The 12,446-nt window shown below is 45.9% G+C and overlaps 1 protein-coding gene across 1 annotated transcript in view; it reads right to left on the reverse strand.

Moving 5' to 3' along the window:
- The window catches only part of LOC120021895 (regulator of G-protein signaling 3-like), a 145,681-nt gene that overhangs the window by 71,443 nt on the left and 61,792 nt on the right, over positions 1 to 12,446 (reverse strand). The window contains exon 9 of the mRNA XM_038965735.1: positions 9,709 to 9,843. Coding sequence (XP_038821663.1) covers positions 9,709 to 9,843 — 135 coding nt within the window. The remainder of the gene's footprint in view (positions 1 to 9,708; positions 9,844 to 12,446) is intronic.

A 12,446-nucleotide genomic window follows, 5' to 3' on the forward strand; every position in this document is an offset into this window, starting at 1 on the left:
AAATAAAAATACTATATGAGGTGTTATTGCATAACACTAAAAGTGTTATCTAACAAGTGTAGCAGCGTTCGCACTAAGCACACTGTTAATTAAACACTGGAAAGTGTGGACGCATATACACACTGGCCCACTGTTGATTCAACACTGAAGAATTTTCTGTGTAGTCATCACAATCTCACAAAATCTATTGCTTAAAACAGATCAATATATTGAGTTTATTCAAATACAATATCGATGTGAGTGATTAATTTGCACACGCTGTAGAGTACAGTAGAACAAGCTTATCAATTCCAGTCTGGAGTGATCGCTTGGTAAAAGTTGCAGCGTGTGCAGTTTATAAAGAACTAATTTAGCAAAGTACAGGTTATCGGAACACAAGTGTGCCACGTGTGAGTAGGGAGTATATTTTATGTATTGGTCTTCAAAATACAACAACATATTTCAGCATATTGATTATGAATTTGGACATTTAAAACCAGTGTTTTGACACTCGGCTATAAATCAAAAACAGGAAGCAGCAACAGTACCAATGTTTTAGTAATATAAATGGTACTTTTAAGATTATATTTCAACAGGAATCTAATTAATCAGGTAAAACTACTGAATGAGCCCAAAGATGTGCTATGATTTTTTGATTTATTGAGTGAAATCGTGAAAACGCGTTTGTCTCGTGAAAACACGTTTGTCTCGTGAAAACACGTTTGTAAGTGTGAAGGTGGTACCATGTAACAACAGGTTAAGATCACGGACATATTTTCTGTTGTCTTCATGGAATGAAGTCATCCAATGTAGTGGTACTTCACGTGTACCTACTTTGTATCTACCTGGAAATAGACACCACTTCATTTTACATCCATGTTACTAAATACATACCTAATAACTACAGGAAAATACTTGGTACTCGTATGTCTACACAATAACAATCATAAAGAGGGATAATTGACCTGTAAGTGTTTGGTATTAACAATGGCTTCATTTTACAGCTCTCTTACCACCTATATACCCTGTAAGTGTGAACGTGGTAACATGTAACAAAAGGGTAAGATCATGGACAGATTTGCTGTTGTCGTCATGGGATGGAGTCGTCCAATGCACAAGTAACTACATTGTACCTACGTGGAAACAGACACCACTTCATTTTACAGCCCTCTTACCACGAACATACAGTGCATTTGGAAAGTATTCAGACCCCTTGACTTTTTCCACATTGTGTTACGTTACAACCTTATTCTAAAATTGATTAAAATGTTTTTTTTACCTCATCAATCTACACACAATACCCCATAATGACAAAGCAAAAACATAAGTATTCAGACCCTTTAATCAGTACTTAGTTAAAGCACCTTTGGCAGAGATTAGAGCCTTGTGTCTTCTTGAGTATGACGCTACAAGCTTGGCACAAGCTTGCCTTTCTAAATCAAGTTGTAGAAACATCTCAAGGATGATCAATGGAAACTGGATGCACCTGAGCTCAATTTGGCGAGTTTCTCCCATTCTTCTCTGTCAGGTTGGATGGGGAGCATCGCAGCACAACTATTTTCAGGTCTCTCCAGAGATGTTCGATCGGGTTCAAGTCTGAGGTCCTGAGCGCTCTGGAGCAGGTTTTCATCAAGGATCTCTCTGTACTTTGCTCCATTCATCTTTCCCTCAGTCCTGATTAGTCTCCCAGTCCGTGCCGCTGAAAAACATCCCCACAGCATGATTCTGCCACCACCATGCTTCACCGTAGGGATGGTGCCAGGTTTCCTCCAGACGTGACGCTTGGCGTTCAGTCCAAAGAGTTGAATCTTGGTTTCATCAGATCAGAGAATCTTGTTTCTCATGGTCTGAGTCCTTTAGGTATATAAATATAGACAGGTGTTTGCCTTTCTAAATCAAGTTGTAGAAACATCTCAAGAATGATCAATGGAAACTGGATGCACCTGAGCTCAATTTTGAGTCTCATAGCAAAGGGTCTGAATACTTATGTAAATAAGGTATTTCAGTTTTTTATTTTTAATACATTTGCAAAAATAAGTAAAAACCTGTTTTCGCTTTGTCATTAGGGTATTGTGTGTAGATTGATTTTTATTTTATTTGAATTAGGCTGTAACGTTTCAAAATGTGGAAAGAGGGAACGGGTCTGAATTCTTTCCGAATGCACTGTAAATGGTAACTAAAGGTAAAGTATATAGAAACAACAGGAGAGAATATCAACACAAGAGGATGACTTGAAGGTATTTATTTAGTAATTTTGTGGGAATAAATGATAAATTACCATGTATGTTCGTTGGTGTTTCCTATGTATTTACCTAGTAAATCATTTGTAATTAACGGGCTGTAAAATTAAGTGTTACCCATGACGGTGCTTGGAGTAGTGCACCTCCATCACAACATCCAAGCAAACCCAAAGAGCTTGGTGAGTTACAAGCTACATGGGAGTACTCCATAGTCATATGAAGATCTACATAGCAGCTGATAAGCATGATAAAGCATGATAAGCGTGTGTGTGATGGTGCCGACAGCAACATCTTACAAATTACAACCCGACTTTGCTAAGTGTAGCTTTACTTTTTTTGTGCAGAAAGTTCCTGCTATTATCACATATGACCGCCAAGCACTTCTGGACATCAGTTCGACAGTTACTAACCTCGACTTTGACTTCTCAGCTCAGCTGTTCCCTTGTTCATATCGGACCACATTTCTTTATTTCACGGGCTACCAAAACACTGCAAGCTTAGACGCAACAGACAAGCTGGCATCCTGGTGAGACTGAGACGAAGAGAAAATCGTCCGGCAGGCCCCTCGGTTCTATTGGCAAATGTCCAGTCACTCGAGATAAGATGGATGAGCTTTGTTCGAGAGTCTGCTATCAAAGAGACTTGAAAAGCTGCAATATTATATGCCTTGCAGAGACGTGGCTGGATGACTCTATGTATGTAGTACAACAGTGGTTTCTCCATGCAGCGGCACAATCGTAAGAAGGCGGCCTCGTGCAAGTCCAAAGGGGGAGGTTTGTGAAGAAAATCTCAAGCTTTTGCTCACCTGATATAGAATACCTCATAGAAAGCTGCAGGCCCTTTTATCTACGTAGAGAGTTCTCATCAACAATTATCATCAATGTCTCCCTCCAAAAGCCAACACCACTTTGGCACTCAACAAACTATATGGGGCCATAAACAAACAAGAAACCACTCACCCAGAGGCAGCGGTTCTGGTGCGCGAAGATTTTAACGCAGGGAGACTTAAAACCATTCTACCTCACTTCTACCAACACGTCTCCTGTGCCACTAGGGGCACTAGAACTCTAGACCACTTTTACTCTACCCTCAGAAACCCATACAAGGCCCTGCCTCGTCTTCCCTTCTGACCACGACTCTATTCTCCTGCTTCCTGTTTACAAACAACAAATGCTCAAACAGGAAGTACCCGTGTGTGGTCCAATGAAGCAGACGTGAGGCTTGTAGAAACTGGGCTTTGTTCCGGCATTCATTCGATGGCATTGAGGAGTTTACAACAGTCACAGGCTTTATCAATAAGTGCATAGACGACCTCATCCCCAAAGTGACTATACGAACGTATCCAAATCAAAAACGTGCGTAAAACTATTTTTTTATTTTTTATTTATTCATCCCTTGTTCTCCCCAATTTCATGGTATCCAATTGGTAGTTACAGTCTGATCTCATCGCTGCAACTCCCGTATGGACTCGGGAGAGGGAAAGGTCGAGAGCCATGCGTCCACCAAAACACAACCCAACCAAGCAGCACTGCTTCTTGACACAATGCCCGCTTAACCTGGAAGCCAGCCACACCAAAGTGTCGGAGGAAACAACGTACACCTGGCGACCATGTCAGCATGCATGCACCCAGCCCGCCACAGGAGTTGCTAGAGAGCGAAGGGACAAGGACATCCCTGCCAGCCAAACCCTCCCCTAACCCAGACGATGCTGGGTCAATTGTGCGCCGCCCCATGGGTCTCCCGGTCGTGGCCGGCTGTGATAGAGGCTGGACTCGAACCAGGATTTCTAATGGCACAGCTAGCACTGCGATGTAGTGCCTTAGACCACTGCACCACTCGGGAAGCCCTGCGTAAAACTTTTAAACAGGTTAACACTCAAAATAACAGGGAGCGATCTCAAAGCTGGCGCAGACATTTTCAATCTCTCCTTGTCCCAGTCTGTAAACCTAACATGTTTCAAGATGACCACCATTGTCCCTGTTCTCAACAACTGGAAGGTAACCTGCCTAAATGACTATCGCCCTGTACCACTCAAATGTCTAATTTTCATAAGTAATCACACACCTGAGTCAATACTTTGTAGAAGCACCTTTGGCAGCGATGACAGATCTTTCCACACCTGGAATGTGCAACATTTGCCCATTGTTTTTTTCTAAATTCTTCAAGCTCTGTCAAATTGGCTGTTGATCATTGCTAAATGAATCTAAATGAATAAATAATTTTCAGGTCTTGCCATAGTGTAAATGTTCAAATAGATTTAAGTCAAAACTGTAACTCGGCCACTCAGGAACATTCACTGTCATCTTGGTAAGCAACTCCAGTGTAGATTTGGCCTTGTGTTTTAGGTTATTGTCCTGCTGAAAGGTTAATTATTCTCCCAGTGTTTGATGGAAAGCAGACTAAACCAGGTTTTCTTCTAGGATTTTGCCTTTGCTTAGCTCTATTCCCTTTCAATCCTGGGAACTCCTCAGTCCTTAATGATTACAAGCATACCCATAACATGATGCAGCCATCACTATGCTTGAAAATATGGAGAGTGGTACTCAGTAATGTGTTGTATTGGATTTGTCACAAACATAACACTTTGTACTCAGGACTAAAAGGTAATTAGAGTGCTACGTTTTTTGCACTATTACTATAGTGCCTTGTTGCAAATAGGATACATGTTTTAGAACAGCGGCGTCTGGTAAGACAAGGGGCGGTGGACTATGTATTTTTGTAAATAACAGCTGGTGCACAATATCTAAGGAAGTCTCGAGGTTTTGCTCGCCTGAGGTAGAGTATCTCATGATAAGCTGTAGACCACACTATCTACCTAGAGTGTTTTCATCTGTATTTTTCATAGCTGTCTACATACCACCACAGACGGATGCTGGCACTAAGACCACACTGAATGAGCTGTATTCCGCCATAAGCAAACAGGAAAACGCTCACCCGATCCAAGTAGCCGAAGACTTTAATGCAGGGAAAAAAAACTCTGGACCACCTTTACTCCACACACAGAGACGCATACAAAGCTCTCCTTTACCCTCCATTTGGCAAATATGACCATAATTCTATCCTTCTGATTCATGCTTACAAGAAAAAATTAAAGCAGGAAGCACCAGTGACTTGATCAATAAATAAAGTGGTCAGATGAAGCAGATGCTAATCTACAGGACTGTTTTGCTAACACAGACTGGAATGTGTTCCGGGATTCTTCCGATGGCATTTAGGAGTACACCACATCATTCACTGGCTTCATCAATAAGTGCATCGATGATGTCGTCCCCACAGTGACCGTACGTACATTCCCCAACCAGAAGCCATGGATTACAGACAACATCCGAACAAGCTAGATATATGGGACCAAATACTACACTTATGATTGCTTTAGTTAATACACAGAGTATAAGTTAATTTGTCCCAATACTTTTGGTCCACTAAAATGGGTGGACTATGTATAGAAAGTGCTTTAATTGTCACGTTCCTGACCTATTTCTGTTAGTTTGTTGTATGTGTTAGTTGGTCAGGACGTGAGTTTGGGTGGGCATTCTATGTTTTCTGTTTCTATGTTGGTTTAGGGTTGCCTGGTATGGCTCTCAATTAGAGGCAGGTGTTTGGCGTTTCCTCTAATTGAGAGTCATATTTAGGTAGGTTGTTTCACAGTGTTCGTTGTGAGTGGTTGTCTCCTGTGTCAGTGTTTGTCGCACCATACGGGACTGTTCGGTTTGTTTGTAAGTTCGGTCTTTTGTGTAGTCATTTTCCTGTTCGTGAGTTCTGCGTTTTATGTAAGTTCGCATGTCCAGGTTTGTCTACTCCGTTTTGTTGTTTTGTTAGTTTATAGTGAAGTTCGTGTTTTTCGTCTTTTCTGTAAATAAATATGTCATCACAACCCGCTGCGCCTTGGTTCAATCACTACTCCTCCTCTTCGGTTGTAGAGGAGGAGGAATACCGTTACAGAACCACCCACCGATCCAGAACCAAGCGGCGTGAATTCGAGCAGTGGCCTGCTACACAGGAATCATGGACTTGGGAGGAAGTATTGGAGGGAAAAGGACACTGGGCGCACATTGGGGAGTATCGCCGCGCTCGTGAGGAGATGGAGGCAGCGAGAGCCCAACAGCGGTGGTATGAGGAGGCAGCAAGGAGACGTGGATGGAAGCCGGAGAATCAAGCTCGAGACCGGATTTATGAAGGTACGCGGCTAGCACGGAAGCCTGTGAAGAAACCCCAAAAATTTCTTGGGGGGGGGGGCTAAGAGGTAGTGGGCCAAGGGCAGGTAGGAGACCTGCGCCCACTTCTCAGGCTAACCGTGGAGAGCGGGAGTACGGGCAGACGCCGTGTTACGCAGTAGAGCGCACGGTGTCTCCTGTACGTGTGCATAGCCCGGTGCGGGTTATTCCACCTCCCCGCACTGGTAGGGCTAGATTGGGCATTGAGCCAGGTGTCATGAGGCCGGCTCAACGCGTCTGGTCTCCAGTGCGTCTCCTCGGGCCGGCATACATGGCACCAGCCTTACGCATGGTGTCCCCGGTTCGCCTACATAGCCCGGTGCGGGTTATTCCACCTCTCCGCACTGGTCGGGCGACGGGGAGCATTCAACCAGGTAAGGTTGGGCAGGCTCAATGCTCAAGGGAGCCAGTACGCTTGCACGGTCCGGTATTTCCGGCGCTACCTCCCCGCCCCAGCCCAGTACCACCAGTGCCTACACTACGCACCAGGCTTCCAGTGCGTTTTCAGAGCCCTGTTCCTCCTCCACGCACTCTCTCTATGGTGCGTGTCTCCAGCCCAGTGCCTCCAGTTCCGGCACCACGCACTAAGCCTCCTGTGTGTCTCCAGAGCCCTGTACGCACTGTTGCTTCTCCCCGTACTCGTCCTGATGTGCGTGCACTCAGCCCGGTGCCACCAGTGCCGGTACCACGCACCAGGCCTATAGTGCGCTTCGAGAGGTCAGTGTGCCCTGTCCCTGCTCCCCGCACTAGGCTTGAAGTGCGTGTCTCCAGTCCGGTGCCTCCAGTTCCGGCACCACGCACCAGGCCTATAGTGCGTCTCAGCCGGCCAGAGTTTGCCGTCTGCCCAACGGCGCCTGAACTGTCCGTCTGCCAAGCGCCGCATGAACTGCCCGTTTGTATTGAGCCTTCAAAGCCGCCCGTCTGCCATGAGCCTGCAAAGCCGCCCGTCTGCCATGAGCCTACAGAGCCTTCCGTCAGACTGGAGCCGCTAGAGCCTTCCGCCAGACTGGAGCCGCTAGAGCCTTCCGCCAGACAGGAGCCGCTAGAGCCTTCCGCCAGACAGGAGCAGCCAAAGCCTTCCGCTAGACAGGATCAGTCTGAGCCATCCGTCTCCGCAGCGCCATCTGAGCCATCCATCTCCTCAGCGCCATCTGAGCCATCCGTCTCCTCAGCGCCATCTGAGCCATCCGTCTCCCCAGCGCCGTCTGAGCCATCCGTCTCCCCAGCGCCGTCTGAGCCATCCGTCTGTCCCGAGCCATTAGAGCCATCCGTCTGTCCCGAGCCATTAGAGCCGCCCGTCTGTCCCGAGCCGTCAGAGCCGTTAGTCAGTCAGGAGCCGCTAGAGCCATTCGTCAGTCAGGATCTGCCAGAGCCGCCAACCAGACAGGATCTGCCAGAGCCGCCAACCAGACAGGATCTGCCAGAGCCGCCAACCAGACAGGATCTGCCAGAGCCGCCAACCAGATAGGATCTGCCAGAGCCGTCAGCCAGCCATGAGCGTCCAGAGCCGTCAGCCAGCCATGAGCGTCCAGAGCCGTCAGCCAGCCATGAGCGTCCAGTGCCGTCAGCCAGCCATGAGCGTCCAGAGCCGTCAGCCAGCCATGAGCGTCCAGAGCAGTCAGCCAGCCATGAGCGTCCAGAGCCGTCAGCCAGCCATGAGCGTCCAGAGCCGTCAGCCAGTCATGAGCTGCCCCTCAGCCCAGAGCGGCCATTAATCCAGAACTGCCCCTCAGTCCAGAGCTGTCTCTCTGTCCGGAGCTGCCCTTCAGTCCGGAGTTGCCCCTCTATCCTGAGCTACCTCTCTATCCTGACCTACCTCTCTGTCCTTAGCTATATCTCTGTCCTGAGCTACCTTATCCCGGTGCTGCCCCTTGTCCCGGTGCTGCCCCTTATCTTAAGGTTACTTTTTCAATTTAGGGGGTGTAATATGAGGGTGGTCATTCGTAGGGGGAGACGAAAGCTGGGATTGACTATGGTGGGGTGGGGACCTCGCCCTGAGCCTGAGCCACCACCGTGGTCAGATGCCCACCCAGACCCTCCCCTAAACTTTGTGCTGGTGCGCCCGGAGTTCGCACCTTAAGGGGGGGGTTATGTCACGTTCCTGACCTATTTCTGTTAGTTTGTTGTATGTGTTAGTTGGTCAGGACGTGAGTTTGGGTGGGCATTCTATGTTTTCTGTTTCTATGTTGGTTTAGGGTTGCCTGGTATGGCTCTCAATTAGAGGCAGGTGTTTGGCGTTTCCTCTAATTGAGAGTCATATTTAGGTAGGTTGTTTCACAGTGTTCGTTGTGGGTGGTTGTCTCCTGTGTCAGTGTTTGTCGCACCATACGGGACTGTTCGGTTTGTTTGTAAGTTCGGTCTTTTGTGTAGTCATTTTCCTGTTCGTGAGTTCTGCGTTGTATGTAAGTTCGCATGTCCAGGTTTGTCTACTCCGTTTTGTTGTTTTGTTAGTTTATAGTGAAGTTCGTGTTTTTCGTCTTTTCTGTAAATAAATATGTCATCACAACCCGCTGCGCCTTGGTTCAATCACTACTCCTCCTCTTCGGTTGTAGAGGAGGAGGAATACCGTTACATTAATTTCTAAACCGTTCAACCGATATGGATGAAAATACCCTAAAATTCAAGTTGACAATCTGCACTTTAATCTTATAGTCAATGTATCATTTAAAATCCAAAGTGCAGAAGTACAGAGCCAAAACAACAAAATATGTACTGTTTCAATAATTGTGGAGCTCACTGTTTACACACTAAATACACACATTACACTGACACTCTCACACAAAACCCACACACATTCACATACAGTACATTTGCATACAAATACATAACACACACGCATACCGATGCAACACAAACACATGCACACACACACACCTCGCACACACCTCGCAACCCTGCACATTGATCTGGTACTGGTACCTCCTGTACATAGCTCCATTCTTGTGTATTTTATTACTATTGTGTTTTTTTATTTGTGTTTTTTTACTCTGCATCGTTGAGAAGAGCTTGTAAGCAAGCATTTCACGGTAAAGTCTACATCCGTTGTATTCGGTGCATGTTACAAATACAATTATATTTTATTTGAATTTGATATAAAAAAAAGGATACAGCAGCAGACTGCATTGGAGAAGCACAGTCACACACTGTGCACTGATTGGCTCTGACCACAAGCCATGTGCTTCAGCAATGATCCGGTGAGTGAACTGGAGCAGGGATGATTGTGATCACAGATGAGCCAATAAGTGGCAGGATGAGGGTGTGTGTGTGATTCCTACCTGGTCAGCAGGAGGTGCGAACGGCACACTCCTCTGGAGCTGGAGCTGCTTTTCAATGTTGTCCTTCAGACACTGACACACACGTCGCTTCTGGTCAGCAGAGTAAGCTTCCAGACTGAGCAAGCAGTCACACTTCTACACAGCCAGAGAGAGACATGGAGAAAGAGAGCCAGAGAGAGATAGAGAGAATGACAGAGAGATAGGGAGAGAGAGAGAGATAGGGAGAGAGATAGGGAGAGAGAGAGAGAAAGGGAGGAAAGGGAGAGTGGGGGACAGAGAAAGGATGAGAGGGGTTGTTATTCTCCTTTCATGCAATACTTAATTCTACTCTTTGTTGCAGGTTTGACAGTTTAGTTGAGAAAAAGGCTTCTTTGTAAATGTGTCTCCATGGTGGCAGGACCTCTGTTTTAGGAGGGAGAGGGAGGGCAAGAGAGAGAGGAAACAAGAGAAAAAATGAAAGCAAATTAATTATAGAATTAATGAATGATGGCAAATGGGAGTGGGGAACAGCAAGATAGTTTTGGAGAGGTATCGTGCTTAATGGTTTCCTCACCAATGGAGAGATGACAGCAAAAGGCAGTGTGTGTGTGTGTGTGTGTGTGTGTGTGTGTGTGTGTGTGTGTGTGTGTGTGTGTGTGTGTGTGTGTGTGTGTGTGTGTGTGTGTGTGTGTGTGTGTGTGTGTGTGTGTGTGTGTGTGTGTGTGTGTGTGTGCCTGTGCCTGTGCATATATGCCTGTGCGTGTGTGTGTGTGTGTGCCTGCGCATATATGCCTGTGTGCGTGTGCGTGTGCGTGTGTGTGTGTGTGTGTGTGTGTGTGTGTGTGTGTGTGTGTGTGTGTGTGTGTGTGTGTGTGTGTGTGTGCCTGCGCATATATGCCTGTGTGTGTATATGTGTGTGTGTGTGTGTGTGTGAGTGTGTGTGTGTGTGTGCCTGTGCATATATGCCTGTGTGTGTGTGTGTGTGTGTGTGTGTGTGCGTGTTTGTGTGTCTGTGTGTGTGTGTGTTTGTGTGTCTGTGTGTCTGTGTGTGTCTGTGCATATATGCCTGTGCGTGAGTGTGTGTGTGTGTGTGTGTGTGTGTGTGTGTGTGTGTGTGTGTGTGTGTGTGTGTGTGTGTGTGTGTGTGTGTGTGTGTGTGTGTGTGCACGTGTGCACGTGTGTGCAGGTGTGGACATGTGTATATGTGTGCATGTGTGTTATATCCACTTAGTCACAGAGAATTACGCTGACCCACTGGTACAGTCCAGGGCAGTGCTGAGTAGCCTGAGAGCAGCGAGTGCTTTGAAAGAGGATGAGAACTAAGAAAGGATCTTAGCAAGCCAAAAGTGGCATCCTGTACTGCTGCTGAGTAGTAACAAACAGTAATAGTGCTATTGACTATTGTGCTTTAAATATTAACAACCCCATGGTGTGATATATGACTTGGAGCCAGACTTAGATCATGTGATTTGCTCACTTCAAGTGAAATAGATCTCCGGTCAAACTGATTAAAAGACTTAAAGTTGGGTGCCCCCAAAGAAAGAACATAAATCAATCCATCGCTTTTATTAATGTTCTGGAGGGTAGAATTGAATGTCCCATAGTTAACTTCAAGTCGACAGGGATATCGACGTGTAAAGTCTGTTCAAAGGAGATGCTCAGAAAACATCAGAGGGAGAGACTAATGGGAATTTTACGCATATTTGCAATGGATGTGATTTCTTGCTAATGCTGCGGGGATGGAGCTATTGATGGAGTCAATGGGCTGAATGAAAATTACAATCAGACTGAGGAAACATCTTTAAAAAAGACCTCTGTGAGTTTCACTGGTTCAAGGTTAACATTCATGCTGGTGTGTTTAAGTGGTGTGTGTATGCGTACAGTATATAAACTACGTATACTCAACTCTATAACCTCTTCTATTAACTACAGTGGATCTGTACAAATACATGTTGTAGGGGACACACTTTTGGCACTGCCTGTGGCCATGAATAGTGTCAATGCATTGTGAGCTGTTGAGTCACCCTTGTGTGTATTTCTGTGAAATACTTGGAGTCATTCCAAAACACACACACACACACACACACTATTCCAAGGATACTGAACATACACCCACAAACTGTTGTTTACGCAGTCTACTCAGAACCTCTATGAGAGGAGAGAAAAAAAGTTTATGTCCAGCTTGACAGAGAACCAAACTCTCCCAGATGGATGCCTGGCTCAGGTAAGATCATTTCAGTCATATTAATTCCCTGAAGTGAACACAACATAAAATACAAAACATTTCGACACTTAGCTGTCTATTTTTTCCATTCACTCTATCTGCTTTCTTCTCTCTAATGTTTTTGCTTTGTGCCAAGATGTCGTCGACAGCGTGGGTTATTTTGGGAGTTTTTTCCATTTTCTGGAAGTCCTCGGAGATTGACCGGAGTCCTGAACGATTTTCTTGGAGCTAACGCTGTCCTTGTCTGCGACATATCGTGATGCTCGCTAGCTCGCTTCCATGTCACGACATCTGTCGTTAAGCGGTCCACTGCCCTTCACCACTGTCCATTGAAGTTTGGACACTTTTGCTTTTCTTGTAGGAAAGCCTTTGTTTTCAGGACTTTTTCATTGTCAGATATAGTAATGCAGCCTGATGTGTTCGGAACTACAGTATGATGTTTTTTTCACTGTCAAAGCCAGACTCCCCTGACGTTGCGAGATTTGTTTAACCTTTTACTGCAGCAGGCTAAGTCAGGGTCACACAGTGTTTCTTG

Source organism: Salvelinus namaycush, chromosome 26 (assembly GCF_016432855.1).
Source record: "Salvelinus namaycush isolate Seneca chromosome 26, SaNama_1.0, whole genome shotgun sequence".
In the NCBI taxonomy this organism is placed as follows: domain Eukaryota; kingdom Metazoa; phylum Chordata; class Actinopteri; order Salmoniformes; family Salmonidae; genus Salvelinus; species Salvelinus namaycush.